This window comes from Entelurus aequoreus, linkage group LG01 (assembly GCF_033978785.1).
Source record: "Entelurus aequoreus isolate RoL-2023_Sb linkage group LG01, RoL_Eaeq_v1.1, whole genome shotgun sequence".
Taxonomy (NCBI): Eukaryota; Metazoa; Chordata; class Actinopteri; order Syngnathiformes; family Syngnathidae; genus Entelurus; species Entelurus aequoreus.
In genome coordinates this window covers 99,861,073-99,879,720 of record NC_084731.1, presented here as the reverse complement: position 1 = coordinate 99,879,720, position 18,648 = coordinate 99,861,073, and the positions used below count along the sequence as shown (strand labels likewise).

The following is an 18,648-nucleotide window of genomic DNA, read 5'->3' as shown; positions in this document are numbered from 1 at the left end:
TGATTTGCAAATCATTGTATTCCGCCGAGCCTCTCGTGTCTCGGTCACTCCACCGTAAACGTGAATGAGGAGTCAATGGCGTTCCTCAAGTGCTCTCCTCTGGGTCTTTACCGTCTTGTGCTCACGCCTCACAGGTCCATTCACATCGTGGCTCTGGGGAGCGAGTGTCCCGGCGGAGTCGGCCAAGGGGAAGAGATCATGGGCCAGGGCCAGCTACAAGGAGGGTTGCTGTGGAGCTACCTGGGTCACGGGGCCCTGGTGGGTCCCAGTGATCTGGAGAGTAGCCTCCACAACCCGGCCTTCATGGAGTACACCTCGCAGGTCTTCGGGGATGTCACTGTGGTGGTCCAAGACTGTCCCAGCTGGGTAAGCCATCTCTTTCGGACTCGGGTAATAATCAAGAGGCGCAACCTCAAAACACTTGAGTCTCAAATCAACACTTGAGTCTCAAATCAACATCGTACACTTCTTTATTTAAAAAAACAGCACACTTATAACATGCAACATGCCTTTTTAGATTAGAAATATTGCATAAAACAATACAATTGAACAGAGCTGGGCAAATATTTCGACTCGGGGGCCACATTAAGACATAAAAATGTGTCTGGGTGGCCTATGTGTGTATAAATGATACATACACATTTAGCTGTAAAAATGTGCTGTACAGTATGTGTGTTTGGCTCACTTTTTTTCAGGAACACTAATACCAAAAGTCACAATGTCCAATAGAGTTCTAAAAATGTTATGACAGACCACCTCGAAAAAAACGAAATGGAATTTTAGTTATTTATTGATTTACAATATTAACTATGAACAATAAAACACTGAATATTAACAACATATGAACGTCGCTAATCTTTTACTTCTCAGACCAGCTCCTTGTTAGTTGTGTATCTTTTACAATCAAGCAAAACACAACAAAAAGGTAAAAAACAGCAACATATGAATGCAAAGTGTACTAAACACGTACAATATGATATATTATCACTTTTATGCAGAAATTTGTTGTGAAAATGTGCTTCTGCATCTGTTCCTGACACAATTATAACTGGAACATGCCTGTTTTAAGATTAGAAATATTGTATAAAACAATACAATAGAACAAAGCTGGGCAAATATTTTGACGCGGGGGCCACAATGAGAGAAAAAATGTGTCTGGGGGGGCCAATGTGTATGTGTGTATAAATGATATATACACATTTAGCTGTAAAAATGTGCTGTACAGTATGTGTGTTGGGGTCCATTTTTTCAGCAACACTAAAACCAAAAGTCACAATGTCCCATAGAGTTGTAAAAAAGTTATGACAGGCAACCTCTAAAAAATGGAAAGGAATTTTACAGTTTTTTATTGAATGGGACACCCAAAATGTACATGAAAATAAAGAAAGTGGGATTTACAATATTAACTATGAACAATAAAAGACTAAATATTAACAACATATGAACATCTTTTACTTCTCAGACCAGCTCCTCCATAAACTTGATTGATTGATTGAGACTTTTATTAGTAGGTTGCACAGTGAAGTACATATTCCGTACAATTGACCACTAAATGGTAACACCCCAATAAGTTTTTCAACTTGTTTAAGTCGGGGTCCACTTAAATTGATTCATGATACAGATATATACTATCATATATACTATCATCATAATACAGTCATCACACAAGATAATCACATTGAATTATTTACATTATTTACAATCAGGGGTGTGGAGGGGGGAGAGGGATATGGACAGCAAGTAGTGGACATAGAGAGAGAGAGAGAGAGAGAGAGAGAGAGAGAGAGAGAGAGAGAGAGAGAGAGAGAGAGAGAGAGAGAGAGAGAGAGAGAGAGAGAGATCAGAAGGCATAAGAAAAAGTATCTGCATTTGATTGTTTACATTTGATTATTAGCAATCCGGGGAGGGTGTTAGTTTAGGGTTGTAGCTGCCTGGAGGTGAACTTTTATTGCGGTTTTGAAGGAGGATAGAGATGCCCTTTCTTTTATACCTGTTGGGAGCGCATTCCACATTGATGTGGCATAGAAAGAGAATGAGTTAAGACCTTTGTTAGTTCGGAATCTGGTTTAACGTGGTTAGTGGAGCACCCCCTGGTGTTGTGGTTATGGCGGTCATTTACGTTAAGGAAGTAGTTTGACATGTACTTCGGTATCAGGGAGGTGTAGCGGATTTTATAGACTAGGCTCAGTGCAAGTTGTGCAAGACATCTTTTACAATTAAGCAAAACACAACAAAAATGAGAAAAAAACAGCAAAATATGACTGCAAAGTGTAATAAACACCTACAATATCAATATGATATATTATCACTTTTATGTAGAAATGTGTTGTAAAAATGTGCTTCCACATCTGTTTCTGACACATGTGTTTGGGGCTGGCTGCTCTGAAAACAAGCCCCGCCCACTCTGCTTTGTTCCTGGTCTGAGCTACTATGACCTAGATGACCCTAATAACTCCTGAAACACTCACAAGTGCAGATTTCTACCATTGAAATACTTTCTATAGTTGAAGACTTAGTCATTTAAAAACATCATAACGGCAAATACACTTTTCATGTTAAAGGTCTAAAAAATAATGTAGAATGTCCGGAAGGCCGTAATTTGCAATAGAATGTGCTATTAACAACTACAGTAGTTTTATGAAGTAATGTGATAATATACAGGACTTCTACAGCAACTCCTTCCAGCTGCTTCTCAGTCAAACATACCATCAGCAGCTTTTCCATAGTTTTATGGATAAATGTCCACCGTTGGAATTTATTTCAACATCCTTGGCTGACTCAATCTCTCCAGTATGGTGCGACCAGCAGAATTACCTTGACAAGTGAGCTTGCTACATGTTTTCCCTTATTTCTTCCTTTAATTCAATGACTATCATCCCATTCTTCTTCTCAGAACTGTCCTTCACACTCACTTTCTGTCCTCTCATGGTCGCAAAACTAAGTTACAGTGGTGTAAAAAAAAGGGTGTCTTATTTTTCTGCTAAAATGATTCAGATCATCAAACACATTTAGTTGTTAGTCAAAGACAACACAAGTGAACACATATCAGTTTTTAAATGAAGGTTTTTATTATTAAGGGAGTAAACAAATCCAAACCGACCTTGCCCCGTGTGAAAAAGTGATTGCTGTGCCGCTGTGAAAACATAACTTACCCGTGGTTTATCACACCCGAGTTCAATTTCTGGAGCCACACCCAGGTCTGATTACTGCCACACCTGTTCTCAATCAAGAAATCACTTAAATATGACCTGCCTGGCAAAGTGAAGTAAAGCAAAATATATTCAAAAGCTAGACACCATGCAGAGATCTAAAGAAATTCACGAACAAATGAGAAACACGGTACGGTATTTTCCGAACTACAGAGCGCACCGGGATATAAGCCACACCCACTAAATTTCAGAAGGAAAATCTATTTTTCCATATATTAGTCACACCGGACTATAAGCCGCAGATATATACGTTGTTAAATGAGTTATTTACACAGAAATATTTTTCAAATCTTTATTTACATACCTTAACTGTCTCCAAATGGTGCCTGTCACACGGCAGTAAAACGGTTCATCAAACAAAACAGAAGTCATCATCGTGGACCCACTAGCTGCGGAAGCTAGCTCTCCAATCAGCCAACTCCACGGTGAAACTGAAACAATACAAAAAGAATGCTATTGCAGGTTAATATTACTAACAGAGACACTCGTAAATGTGTTAGCATGTTAGCTAATGCTAACGACGCTGGCTTCATTACATTACGATAGCACATATAAATATGCATAAAAAACACTTGTACAGACATCACACACGGGACGGTTTAGTAGATGTGGATTGTTTTAGTTATATTGTAAAACTTACAAATGTTGCTTGGAGTGATGAATGAAGAATCAATACAAGGAGAAACGCTATGGACAGATGGAACGGCACTTGTACTTCCGGTTGATAGCTCTAAACAGAAGGGCAAAAACAAAAACAACTATTTGCATTAATGCTGTCAGCAAAGAAAAATGCATAAATTAGCCGCACTGTTTTTTAAGCCTTAGGGTTCAAAGCGTAGGATTGTAGGCTGTAATTTACGATTCAGCTCTAACAGTCTGGTAAACATTCTAAAGCCATTTCTAAAGCGTTGGGACTTTATCAAATCACAGTGAGAGCTATTATCCACAAATGGGGAAAATATGGAACACTGGTATACCTGCCCAGGTGTGGCCAGCCAAGCAAAATGACCCTAAGAGCGCAGGAGGTCACGAAGGACCCCACGACAATATCCAAAGAACTGCACCCCAGTTAAGGTCCGTGTTCATGACTCAACCGAAAACGGCCTGTGTGGCAGAGTTCCAAGACCAAAAACTCTGCTGACCACAAAGAACATCGGAATTTTGCCAGGAAAACATTGATTGATTGATTGATTGATTGAAACTTGTATTAGTAGATTGCACAGTACAGTACATATTCCGTACAATTGACCACTAAATGGTAACACCCCAATAAGTTTTTCCACTTGTTTAAGTCGGGGTCCACGTTCATCTATTCATGGTAGAGCATTTGCTAGGCCAACTAATGCTAAGGATTGCTTCGAACTCAAACTTGAAGCATAACAATTATCGCAGAGACGGCTCTCATCTAAAGAAAAGTTACCACTGTAACACTAAAATGCATAATTGCAGGCTAAATAGCCACAGAAGGTTTATTGTGAGGGTATTTAGTTCCTGTCCAGTGCTCCTCTTTTTCATTTCTTTTCCTGTTTGTCTCCACTCTGCTATTATACCTCGGTTTCCCTTTCCTGCTTCTTTATTGGCAATTAGGAGACACAACTGTACCAGGTTGCTAATCAGGTGGCTTTGTTCAGACAGATGGCACTGCTTCATTTTATTCTTGTTCTTCACATTGTTCTATTCTTAGAAATGTTTTGCCTCTGATTGGCGTATTGTTAGTGTACCTTTTTGACTCACTGGCTACCTTATTTTTCTATCATTGAAATATTATTTTACCTGCACGCCGCCTCTCGTTTCTACATCCTGAGGTCACGCCAAGTCGGCAATAACTCCAAGGTCACCTGGTGACATAAACCGTTGTTAACTGTGTTAAAAAGAATCTCACTGCATATAAGTGATGCAATGTGTATGTAATAAAATGCAAGACTTCTTCTACAAGTCTCTTTATCAGGTGTGCAACATAGCAATTATGGCCGCATGTAACCGTGAATATTTATAAATATAAATGTAAAATAGCCTTGGTACGGAAACCCTTTTTTACTAACAGATTGATAGATACATTGCTTTGCTTGTTGCAGCATCAGATAATATCAACGTGAACAACATATGCCGTTGGACGCAGTGCATTTTTCTGTCAAGATTGAAAAAACAATACATGCATTTTGTCAGAAAGTGCATCGTTATTGTAAGCCTTTTTTTGCAGGCCACATAAATGATACAAAATAACGCAGCATATGACTTAAAACAGGGTATCTGCGGGGTTCATCAAGTCCAAAAAAGTCCTAAATCCAATAATTTGAATTTAAGGCCTTAAAATGTCTACAATTCTCACACTGTTTTTCTCAACTTTGTGCAGATACAGTAGTACATTTAGCTTTAGCACACATGCTAACTGTCTTTTTCAAAGACAATATACTGTTGTGCTTTCCTCTACCATTGCTGACGTTGATGTTACATGAAAACACCTGATATGAAGCACACTGCACCTTTTTAAAGGCCTACTGAAAGCCACTACTAGCGACCACGCAGTCTGATAGTTTATATATCAATGATGAAATCTTAACATTGCAACACATGCCAATACGGCCCGGTTAACTTATAAAGTGACATTTTACATTTCCCGGGAAACTTCCGGTTGAAAACGTCTATGTATGATGACGTATGCGCGTGACGTCAATGGTTGAAGCGGAAGTATTCGGACACATTGTATCCCAATACAAAAAGCTCTGTTTTCATCACAAAACTCCACAGTATTCTGAACATCTGTGTTGGTGAATCTTTTGCAATTTGTTTAATGAACAATGGAGACTGCAAAGAAGAAAGCTGTAGGTGGGATCGGTGTATTAGCGGCTGGCTGCAGCAACACAACCAGGAGGACTTTGAGTTGGATAGCAGACGCGCTATCCGACGCTAGCCGACGCTAGCCGCCGACCGCATCGATGATCGGGTGAAGTCCTTTGTCGCGCCGTCGATTGCTGGAACGCAGGTGAGCACGGGTGTTGATGAGCAGATGAGGGCTGGCGTAGGTGGATAGCTAATGTTTTTAGCATAGCTCTGACGAGGTCCCATAGCTAAGTTAGCTTCAATGGCGTCGTTAGCAACAGCATTGCTAGGCTTCGCCAAGCGGTACAGCATTAACCGTGTGGTTACAGGTCCAGAGTTTGGTAGTATTGTTGATCTTCTGTCTATCCTTCCAGTCAGGGGTTTATTTCTTTTGTTTCTATCTGCATTTAAGCACAATGCTATCACGTTAGCTCCATAGCTAAAGTGTTTCGCCGATGTATTGTCGTGGCGATAAAAGTCACTGTGAATGTCCATTTCGCGTTCTCCACTCTCATTTTCAAGAGGATATAGTATCTGAGGTGGTTTAAAATACAAATCCGTGATCCACAATAGAAAAAGGAGAATGTGTGGAATCCAATGAACCAGCTTGTACCTAAGTTACGGTCAGAGCGAAAAAAGATACATCCTGCACTGCACTCTAGTCCTTCACTCTAACGTTCCTCATCCACAAATCTTTCATCCCCATTTCATTTTCATTTTCATTTTTCATTTTCATGTTTATTTCGAATATGTAGACAAAACAAAAACAACAAATTTTGAAAAAAACCAACAAAAAAGCCATTCAAGAATGAATAACAAAAACAATAATAATAATAATAATAATAGTAATAATAAAAAGCAAAAGAAACAAGAAATGAAAATAAACATTTAATGTAAACATATCCGAAAAGGAGTGAGAAGAAGTAAAAACTTATGTACTCCCACCCCTCTTATTACTTACTGTATGTTTAATAATAATAATAATAATAGTATATAAAAATGTTATGTCATATAAACACATATACATATATAAGCATGTACACACACATACATACATACACATATACATATATATATATATATGTATGTGTGGGAAAAAATCACAAGACTATTTCATCTCTACAGGCCTGTTTCATGAGGGTTTTCCTCAATCCTCAGGAGATTTTAATGGAAGCATTCACATACCATGGTTTATATAGGGCACAGAGCGGGTGGGTACAGGCAGGCGTGGGGGCGTGGTGATTGGCTCATGTGTTGCCTAGGAGGTGTTTCCTTCTGTGACGGCATGCTGATACAATTTCGCTGCGTTTGTTGAGGGATGACATCTCTGGACGGTATATGATAAACAGTTTCTCTTTTAAGCATAGGTTGCATCTTTTGTTACCACTGTTGTAAGGTGTGCTGGATGCAAGAATTTGCCATGTTATTGAGTATTCAACATTATTGTCTTTGAGATTCCAAATGTGTTTGCTGAGTTCTGTAGTGTTCCGCAGGCTTTTGCATCTGAAAGAAGCCTTGTGATTGTTCCATCTGGTTTTGAATTCTCCCTCAGTTAATCCTACGTATGTGTCGGATGTGTTAATGTCCTTGCGTATTACCTTTGCTTGGTAAACAACTGATGATTGTAAGCACCCCCCGTTGAGAGGGCAATCAGGTTTCTTGCGGCAGTTACAGCTTTTGTCGGTTAAGAAAAGTATTCAACAAGAACAACATTAAATTGAGCTACAGCTGCATGAACAACATGCGACAAATCATTTCAAACCACAATAAAGCAATTGAAAAGGAGCCGCCCACCACCAGGCAGAACGACTCCAAAACCGACAAAAGCTGTAACTGCCGCAAGAAACCTGATTGCCCTCTCAACGGGGGGTGCTTACAATCATCAGTTGTTTACCAAGCAAAGGTAATACGCAAGGACATTAACACATCCGACACATACGTAGGATTAACTGAGGGAGAATTCAAAACCAGATGGAACAATCACAAAGCTTCTTTCAGATGCAAAAGCCTGCGGAACACTACAGAACTCAGCAAACACATTTGGAATCTCAAAGACAATAATGTTGAATACTCAATAATATGGCAAATTCTTGCATCCAGCACACCTTACAACAGTGGTAACAAAAGATGCAACCTATGCTTAAAAGAGAAACTGTTTATCATATACCGTCCAGAGATGTCATCCCTCAACAAACGCAGCGAAATTGTATCAGCATGCCGTCACAGAAGGAAACACCTCCTAGGCAACACATGAGCCAATCACCACGCCCCCACGCCTGCCTGTACCCACCCGCTCTGTGCCCTATATAAACCATGGTATGCGAATGCTTCCATTAAAATCTCCTGAGGATTGAGGAAAACCCTCATGAAACAGGCCTGTAGAGATGAAATAGTCTTGTGATTTTTTCCCACACATACATATTACGCTCTACCACGGTATCGAGCACTATTTTTTGGATAATCTAATTAAGACATATATATATATATATATATATATATATATATATATATATATATATATATATATATATATATATATATATATATATATATATATATATATATATATATATATATATATATATCCACATACATATACATACATGTACATCCACAACACACATTTAACAAGTAACTATGAATGTGACACAACAGCGTGTATACATAGTATACATATACATACACATACAAACCCACTGACTCTTAGTGCAGTTCACTATATCCTGTGAACAATATATTTTTGTACATTCTTTTAAAAACATTGATGCTTGGACTTTGCTTATGTACTTCGCTCAGATTGTTCCACAACTTGACACCTCGCTCAAATTAATGGGGTAATCGTCGCTTTCTCGGTCCGAATCGCTCTCGCTGCTGTTGTAAACAATGGGGAAATGTGAGGAGCCTTTCAACCTGTGACGTCACGCTACTTCCGGTACAGGCAAGGCTTTTTTTTATCAGCGACCAAAAGTTGCGAACTTTATCGTCGATGTTCTCTTCTAAATCCTTTCAGCAAAAATATGGCAATATCGCGAAATGATCAAGTATGACACATAGAATGGATCTGCTATCCCCGTTGTAATAAGAACATTTCATTTCAGTAGGCCTTTAAACAGAAAACACTTCTATGGCAAATCTGAAAATTGGCTGTCACGATGTTTGCTAAAAAAAATTGCAATTACCGTATTTTCCGCACTATAAGGCGCACCTAAAAACCTCCAATTTCCTAAAAAGCTGACAGTGCGCCTTATAATCCGGTGTGCCTTATATATGGACCAATATTGAGCCACAACGGGTCTCGCAACTACGGTCATTACGCCGACTTCATTTTCCCCCTTCTATGGCTGCTTACCATAGAAGAAGAAGGGCTTCTTCTTCTACGGGGGAAAATGAAGTCGGCGGCTGCTTACCGTAGAAGAACTTCTTCTTCTACGGGGGAAAATGAAGTCGGCAGCTGCTTACCGTAGAAGAATAACTTCTTCTTCTATGGGGGAAAATGAAGTCCCGTAGTTGCGAGACCTAAACTTTATGTAAAGACCCAAAAATGGTTAGCCCTGAGGTCGGTAGGTCGTGAGTTCAAACCCCGGCCGAGTCATACCAAAGACTATAAAAATGGGAGCCATTACCTCCGTGCTTGGCACTCAGCATCAAGGCTTGGAATTGGGGGTTAAATCACCAAAAGTGATTCCCAGGCGTGGCCACCGCTGCTGCTCACTGCTCCCCTCACCTCCCAGGGGGTGATCAAGGGTGATGGGTCAAATGCAGAGAATAATTTCGCCACACCTAGTGTGTGTGTGACAATCATTGGTATTTTTTAAGAGACACGCTTACGACGCAGAGTTTAAAGTGAAGGCCATCAGTCACGCAGTAGAAACGGGAATAGAGCAGCAGTGAGAGAATGTAACATTAAGGAATCAATGGTGCGGAAGTGGAGGAAGCAACATGATGACCTGCGCCAAGTAAAGAAGACTAAGAGGGAACAAAGCCAGATGGCTACAGTTGGAGGACAAAGTGGAACAGTGGCTTGTGAACAGAGCAGCAAGTAGAAGTCACTATTTGTTTTCTTGACATTCCCTTTAGCGCAGCTCCATCTAATGCAGTGGTCTCCAACCACCGGGCCGCGGACCGGTAGTACCGGGCCGCACAAGAAATAAAATAAATAAATAAATAAATATATATATATATATATACATATATTTTTTAATTAAATCAACATAAAAACACAATATATACATTCTGCAGGGATACATTCCGTAAGCACACATGATTGTATTTCTTTATGGAAAAAAAAAAATAATTTTTTTTAAAAAAGTGAATTTGACATCCCACCCCGCATTGTGACCGTAGCCTAGTACTGCTTGGTCAAGTGGACTACACACTCGGTCGTGTTTTGTATGATTTCTTTCTTTAATTCAATGAAGATCACCCGTTATATCTTGTCAGCACACTCAACGTTCTTCCTTCCCATGCTTGGAAATCTATGGTACGTCAACCTCGAGCTATTTGTAACTTAAATTTAGGCCTGCAACCTAAAACATAACAATTAGCCGAGAGACAGCTCTTACCTCAAAGCACTTTAAAGGCCTACTGAAATGAATTTTTTTAATTTAAACGGGAATAGCAGATCCATTCCATGTGTCATACTTGATCATTTCGCGGTATTGCCATATTTTTGCTGAAAGGATTTAGTAGAGAACATCGACGATAAAGTTCGCAACTTTTGCTCGCTGATAAAAAAGCCTTGCCTGTACCGGAAGTAGCGTGACGTCACAGGAGGTAATATTCCTCACAATTTTCCTTTGTTTACAATGGAGCGAGAGAGATTCGGAGCGACAAAGCGACGATTACCCCATTAATTTGAGCGAGGATGAAAGATTCGTGGATGAGGAACGTTAGAGTGAAGAACTAGAGGCAGTGCAGGACGTATCTTTTTTCGCTCTGACCGTAACTTAGGTACAAGCTGGCTCATTGGATTCCACACTCTCTCCTTTTTCTACTGTGGATCACGGATTTGTATTTTAAACCACCTGGGATACTATATCCTCTTGAAAATGAGAGTCGAGCACGCGAAATGGACATTCACAGTGACTTTTATCTCCACGACAATACATCGACGAAGCTCTTTAGCTACGGAGCTAACGTGATAGCATCTGTCTCAAATGCAGATAGAAACAAAAGAAATAAACCCCTGACTGTAAGGATAGACAGAAGATCAACAATACTATTAAACCATGTACATGTAACTACACGGTTAACAATTCTCAGACTGGTAAAGCTTAACAATGCTGTTGCTAACGACGCTAAGGCTAAATTAGCAACTTAGCAACCGGACCTCACAGAGCTATGATAAAAACATTAGCGCTCCACCTACGCCAGCCAGCCCTCATCTGCTCCTCAACAGCCGTGCTCACCTGCGTTCCAGCGATCGACGGCGCGACAAAGGACTTCATCCGTGGGTTTGGCGGCTAGCATCGGCTAGGCGTCTGCTATCAGGGTAAGTAGTCCTTGTTGTGTTGCTACAGCCAGCCGCTAATACACCGATCGATCCCACCTACAACGTTCTTCTTTGCAGCCTCCATTGTTCATTAAACAAATTGCAAAAGATTCACCAACACAGATGTCCAGAATACTGTGGAATTTTGTCGAAGAAAACAGAGCTTTGTGTATTGTGTCCAAACACTTCCGTGGACCTCGCGACGTCACGCGCATACGTCATCCTCCAAAGGCGTTTTGAACCGGAAGTTCCCCAGGAAATGTAAAATGTCACTTTCTAAGTTAACCCGGCCGTATTGGCATGTGTTGCAATGTTAAGATTTCATCATTGATATATAAACTATCAGACTGCGTGGTCGCTAGTAGTGGCTTTCAGTAGGCCTTTAAGTTGCTGCTTTCCTGTTTGAATTAAGAAAACAGCAGGGAATGCATCAACAAATTGTGATACCTGGTCTTGTGGAGTGCAGTATTTTTACAAGGCTAAACAATCCCAATATGTCTTAGAACCTTCTTAGATATATGCAGGATTTGTTTTAAGGCAGTCTATATTTCATGGCTTTAATGTAATACTCTCAGCGAAAGGGAAAATACTCAATCTTACAATGTTAAAAAAATATGGCACAAAAAATGATTCCCGTTTGTTTCCTCGATCTGATTTAAAATGTTTTGTGTAAGTCTTTTTTCATAGCCCTGCTCACAAAGAAAGTAGGATAAAAAGCGTACCTCAGCGGGCGTAACCCCAGCACCATAAAAAGGCTGATATAGTTACTTATTAGCACACTGCTTGCTTGTAACAGCTTTAATTCCACGGCCACTTGCTTACCGAGTCTTGATTGCAGTTCCCACTTTACTAAAAAAAGAACAAATTGACTTTTGTTCCTAACTGCATGTGAAATAGAGACATGTTTTTTTGCAGCGGCTCTGTGTGTGCTATTGTGGAGCTGTCACTCCAACTAGCGTCTTTGTTTTTATTCAAATGACTTTCAAGCCTTCTCCAGGATTGGAAGAATCAAGTTGATTGGTGGCTGCTCGCCTCACATACTGCAGGACAGAACTAGTCAACTCCTGGCCCGGGGGCCGAATCCGGCTGGGGAATGACACCTTAAAGCAGTGGTTCTCAACCTTTTTTCAGTGATGTACCCCCTGTGAATTTTTTTTTAATTCAAGTACCCCGTAATCAGAGCAAAGCATTTTTGGTTGAAAAAAAGAGATAAAGAAGTAAAATACAGCACTATGTCATCAGTTTCTGATTTATTAAATTGTATAACAGTGCATATTGCTCATTTGTAGTGGTCTTTCTTGAACTATTTGGAAAAAAAGATATAAAAATAACTAAAAACTTGTTGAAAAATAAACAAGTGATTCAATTCTAAATAAAGATTTCTACACGAAAAAAAACACGAAAAAATGACAATTACATTTTGAAACATAGTTTATCTTCAATTTCGACTCTTTAAAATTCAAAATTCAACCGAAAAAAAGGAGACAAAAACTAGCTAATTCGAATCTTTTTGAAAAAATTAAAAAAAGAATTTATGGAACATCATTAGTAATTTTTCCTGATTAAGATTAATTTTAGAATTTTGATGACATGTTTTAAATAGGTTAAAATCCAATCTACACTTTGTTAGAATATATAACAAATTGGACCAAGCTATATTTCTAACAAAGACAAATCATTATTTCTTCTAGATTTTCCAGAACAAAAATTTTAAAAGGAATTCAAAAGACTTTGAAATAAGATTTAAATTTGATTCTACAGATTTTCTAGATTTGCCAGAATAGTTTTTTTGAATTTTAATCATAATAAGTTTGAAGAAATATTTCACGAATATTCTTCGTCGAAAAAACAGACGCTAAAATGAAGAATTAAATTAAAATGTATTTATTATTCTTTACAATGAAAAAAATAAATTTACTCGAACATTGATTTAAATTGTCAGGAAAGGTGCTGCGAGTATTCCGAGGTGCTGCGAGTCGGCCAGTTGTTGGGGTAGCGACCTTGTGTGTCAGCATGTCTGTGATCTTCTTTTAATTCTTTTTTTATTTATTTTTTTAAATTTTTTTTTTGATTTTATATTAATAGATTTAATTATTTATTTTTTTTCCTTTTTTTTTTTTTTTTTTTAATATATTTTATTAATATTATTATTATTATGTATTTATTTATTTTATTTATTTATTCCCCTACCTCAGGGGGGGGGACTCGGCGGGGCGGTTGCTGGTTGTTCCATCTCCATCGTTGGGGTCCCTGCGGGTGGGGTGGGTGGTTCCTGTGGCCCCGTGCTGGGTGGTCCTGTGGCGGCCGGCTTGGGTGGGGTGGCCGTGGGCTGGCCTCGCCGCGCTCTCCGGGGGTGGGGGGTGGGGGGGGGGCTCGTGGGGGCCCTGTTGCCGGTGGGGCGGGGGCGGTCTTCCCGTCCGGTTGCGGGGGGTCTCCGGGCCCCTCGGGCGGGGCGTCCCGCCTTTCTGTCCGTGTGGGGTGTGGTCTCTCGCTGGCTTGGGGTCTGGCTGCCCCCTGTTTTTCCCGTGCCTTGTCCTCTGCCGGGTGCGTCTGTTTGCGGCCTGCTGCTGGCCCTTGTGGGCGGCACGGTGGGCCAGGCTCTGGGGTTCCTGTCGCTGTCCGGCTTGGCTGCGTGGGGGCGGTGGCCCCTGGTTCCCTGGGCACCACACCTACTGTTTGTGGGATGGGTTCTTGGGGAGGCTGGGGCCGTACTCTGGCTCCCGCACACACTGGGAGTCAAATGTATTGTACATGCAAATTCACATATACTCACACACATACATACACACATACATAGGTACCTACGCTCCCACATACATATACAAATAAATACAGTACATATTTACACACTCAAAGTTCGTACATCCACACGCACATTCATTATACAAACATACTGTATACACATACTGTACATATACATTCACTGTAAAAACATACATATACACATACTGTACATATACATTCACTGTACAAACACACACATACACATACTACACATACATTCACTGTACAAACACACACATACATATACTGTACATATACATTCACTGTACAAACACACATTTACACATACTGTACATATACATTCACTGTTCAAACACACATACTGTATACACATACTGTACATATACATTCACTGTACAAGCACACATACACATACTGTACATATACAAGTACATATGCACACATACACTCATGCACATAATCACGTTTCATCAAACATATATTAACGTTGTTGCCCTAGGGTAAACTGAGTATAACACATGGCACACTGACAAAGCTTAACCAATTGTTACTATAACAATCTACAAGGTTAAGGTTGCTTCTCTTTCTTCCCCTCCATTTTTCTGCATTCTTTCGTATCTCAAGTTATCATTACGTATATGTATTGTTGCATTTGAACAATTGTATTGTTGATAATAAAGGTAAAGTACTGGTATTGTTTATTATCAATAGCACTATTTCTATTGGTATTCATATTGCTCCATTTTTAGTGTAATAATGCTCATTGTCATTTCTGTATTTTTTTTATTTAATTTTCGCTAACTGCTTATTTGCTATTACTTTTACCATCATATTTGTACATGTCGTATTTGCTGATGTTGCTCTGTTGTTGTTGTTGTTGTGTTTGCTGTTGTTGTTTTTGTCTCTCTGTCTAATCCCCCTCTTGTCCCCACAATTCCCCCCTCTGTCTTCCTTTTTCTCTCTTTCTATCCCCTCCTGCTCCGGCCCGGCTGCACCAAATGATAATATAAATACATTTAATAAAGTCAAAATACAAGTAAGGCAACAAGAGAAGTATCCTACACTTCTCTTTTGTAAAGTAAATCTGAACAGCCGATATGGGCATCTACATCTGCTATATGATTTGCCCGAGAAGCTGGGCAGGACATTATAAAAAAAAAAAAAAAAAAAAAAAAAAAAAAAAAAATTGTCAGGAAAGAAGAGGAAGGAATTTAAAAGGTATATGTGTTTAAAAATCCTAAAATCCATTTTAAGGTTGTATTTTTTCTCTAAAATTGTCTTTCTGAAAGTTATAAGAAGCAAAGTAAAAAAAAAAATGAATTTATTTAAACAAGTGAAGACCAAGTCTTTAAAATATTTTCTTGGATTTTCAAATTCTATTTGAGTTTTGTCTCTCTTAGAATTAAAAATGTCGGGCAAAGCGAGACCAGCGTGCTAGTAAATAAATAAAATTTAAAAAATAGAGGCAGCTCACTGGTAAGTGCTGCTATTTGAGCTATTTTTAGAACAGGCCAGCGGGCGACTCATCTGGTCCTTACGGGCTACCTGGTGCCCGCGGGCACCGCGTTGGTGACGCCTGTTCTAAACATTTCTTCACAAAAAAAAAAATCTTTAACATCAATATTTATGGAACATGTCCACAAAAAATCTAGCTGTCAATACTGAATATTGCATTGTTACATTTCTTTTCACCGTTCTTTTTGACAGACATTTTAGTGAGGGTCAAACCATCATGGCATGGGGGAAACTCTGCGTTTATGGTAATGAATAATGCCTACTTGATTTGATGTTCAGTTTATGAACTTACATTCATATTTTGTTGAAGTATTATTCAATAAATATATTTATAAAGGATTTTTGAATTGTTTCTATTTTTAGAATATTTAAAAAAAATCTCACGTACCCCTTGGCATACCTTCAAGTACCCCCAGGGGTACGCGTACCCCCATTTGAGAACCACTGCCTTAAAGGCCCGAGTCCAGTTCAAAACTTGGTAGAAAACTAGACAGACATCAAATGTCTACTATCAAGGACGCTGGTTCTCTGGATTATACAAAATAAGACAAATACTAAAGGGAGGAATGACCCTCAAAACAGTTTGGTTGAACATCCCAGCTTTATGGCTTGTATTCATACTAAGATGAGACATATTGAGGGGACGTGTCCTTTATGGCTTGTATTCATACTAAGATGAGACATATTGAGGGGACGTGTCCTTTACGGCTTGTATTCATACTAAGATGAGACGTATTGAGGGGACGTGTCCTTTACGGCTTGTATTCATACTAAGATGAGACATATTGAGGGGACGTGTCCTTTACGGCTTGTATTCATACTAAGATGAGACATATTGAGGGGACGTGTCCTTTACGGCTTGTATTCATACTAAGATGAGACATATTGAGGGGACGTGTCCTTTATGGCTTGTATTCATACTAAGATGAGACATATTGAGGGGACGTGTCCTTTACGGCTTGTATTCATACTAAGATGAGACATATTGAGGGGACGTGTCCTTTATGGCTTGTATTCATACTAAGATGAGACATATTGAGGGGACGTGTCCTTTACGGCTTGTATTCATACTAAGATGAGACATATTGAGGGGACGTGTCCTTTATGGCTTGTATTCATACTAAGATGAGACATATTGAGGGGACGTGTCCTTTACGGCTTGTATTCATACTAAGATGAGACGTATTGAGGGGACGTGTCCTTTACGGCTTGTATTCATACTAAGATGAGACATATTGAGGGGACGTGTCCTTTACGGCTTGTATTCATACTAAGATGAGACGTATTGAGGGGACGTGTCCTTTACGGCTTGTATTCATACTAAGATGAGACATATTGAGGGGACGTGTCCTTTACGGCTTGTATTCATACTAAGATGAGACATATTGAGGGGACGTGTCCTTTACGGCTTGTATTCATACTAAGATGAGACATATTGAGGGGACGTGTCCTTTACGGCTTGTATTCATACTAAGATGAGACATATTGAGGGGACGTGTCCTTTACGGCTTGTATTCATACTAAGATGAGACGTATTGAGGGGACGTGTCCTTTATGGCTTGTATTCATACTAAGATGAGACATATTGAGGGGACGTGTCCTTTACGGCTTGTATTCATACTAAGATGAGACATATTGAGGGGACGTGTCCTTTACGGCTTGTATTCATACTAAGATGAGACGTATTGAGGGGACGTGTCCTTTACGGCTTGTATTCATACTAAGATGAGACATATTGAGGGGACGTGTCCTTTACGGCTTGTATTCATACTAAGATGAGACATATTGAGGGGACGTGTCCTTTATGGCTTGTATTCATACTAAGATGAGACATATTGAGGGGACGTGTCCTTTATGGCTTGTATTCATACTAAGATGAGACATATTGAGGGGACGTGTCCTTTACGGCTTGTATTCATACTAAGATGAGACATATTGAGGGGACGTGTCCTTTACGGCTTGTATTCATACTAAGATGAGACATATTGAGGGGACGTGTCCTTTATGGCTTGTATTCATACTAAGATGAGACATATTGAGGGGACGTGTCCTTTACGGCTTGTATTCATACTAAGATGAGACATATTGAGGGGACGTGTCCTTTATGGCTTGTATTCATACTAAGATGAGACATATTGAGGGGACGTGTCCTTTACGGCTTGTATTCATACTAAGATGAGACATATTGAGGGGACGTGTCCTTTACGGCTTGTATTCATACTAAGATGAGACGTATTGAGGGGACGTGTCCTTTACGGCTTGTATTCATACTAAGATGAGACGTATTGAGGGGACGTGTCCTTTACGGCTTGTATTCATACTAAGATGAGACATATTGAGGGGACGTGTCCTTTACGGCTTGTATTCATACTAAGATGAGACATATTGAGGGGACGTGTCCTTTACGGCTTGTATTCATACTAAGATGAGACATATTGAGGGGACGTGTCCTTTACGGCTTGTATTCATACTAAGATGAGACGTATTGAGGGGACGTGTCCTTTACGGCTTGTATTCATACTAAGATGAGACGTATTGAGGGGACGTGTCCTTTATGGCTTGTATTCATACTAAGATGAGACATATTGAGGGGACGTGTCCTTTACGGCTTGTATTCATACTAAGATGAGACATATTGAGGGGACGTGTCCTTTACGGCTTGTATTCATACTAAGATGAGACGTATTGAGGGGACGTGTCCTTTACGGCTTGTATTCATACTAAGATGAGACATATTGAGGGGACGTGTCCTTTACGGCTTGTATTCATACTAAGATGAGACATATTGAGGGGACGTGTCCTTTACGGCTTGTATTCATACTAAGATGAGACATATTGAGGGGACGTGTCCTTTATGGCTTGTATTCA

At 39.7% G+C, this 18,648-nt stretch overlaps 1 protein-coding gene across 1 annotated transcript in view; it reads left to right on the top strand.

The window, feature by feature from the left end:
* rhobtb3 (Rho related BTB domain containing 3) overlaps positions 1-18,648 on the top strand; it is a 109,084-nt gene that overhangs the window by 4,436 nt on the left and 86,000 nt on the right. The window contains exon 2 of the mRNA XM_062063555.1: positions 135-366. Within this exon, the coding sequence (XP_061919539.1) occupies positions 135-366 (232 nt within the window). The remainder of the gene's footprint in view (positions 1-134; positions 367-18,648) is intronic.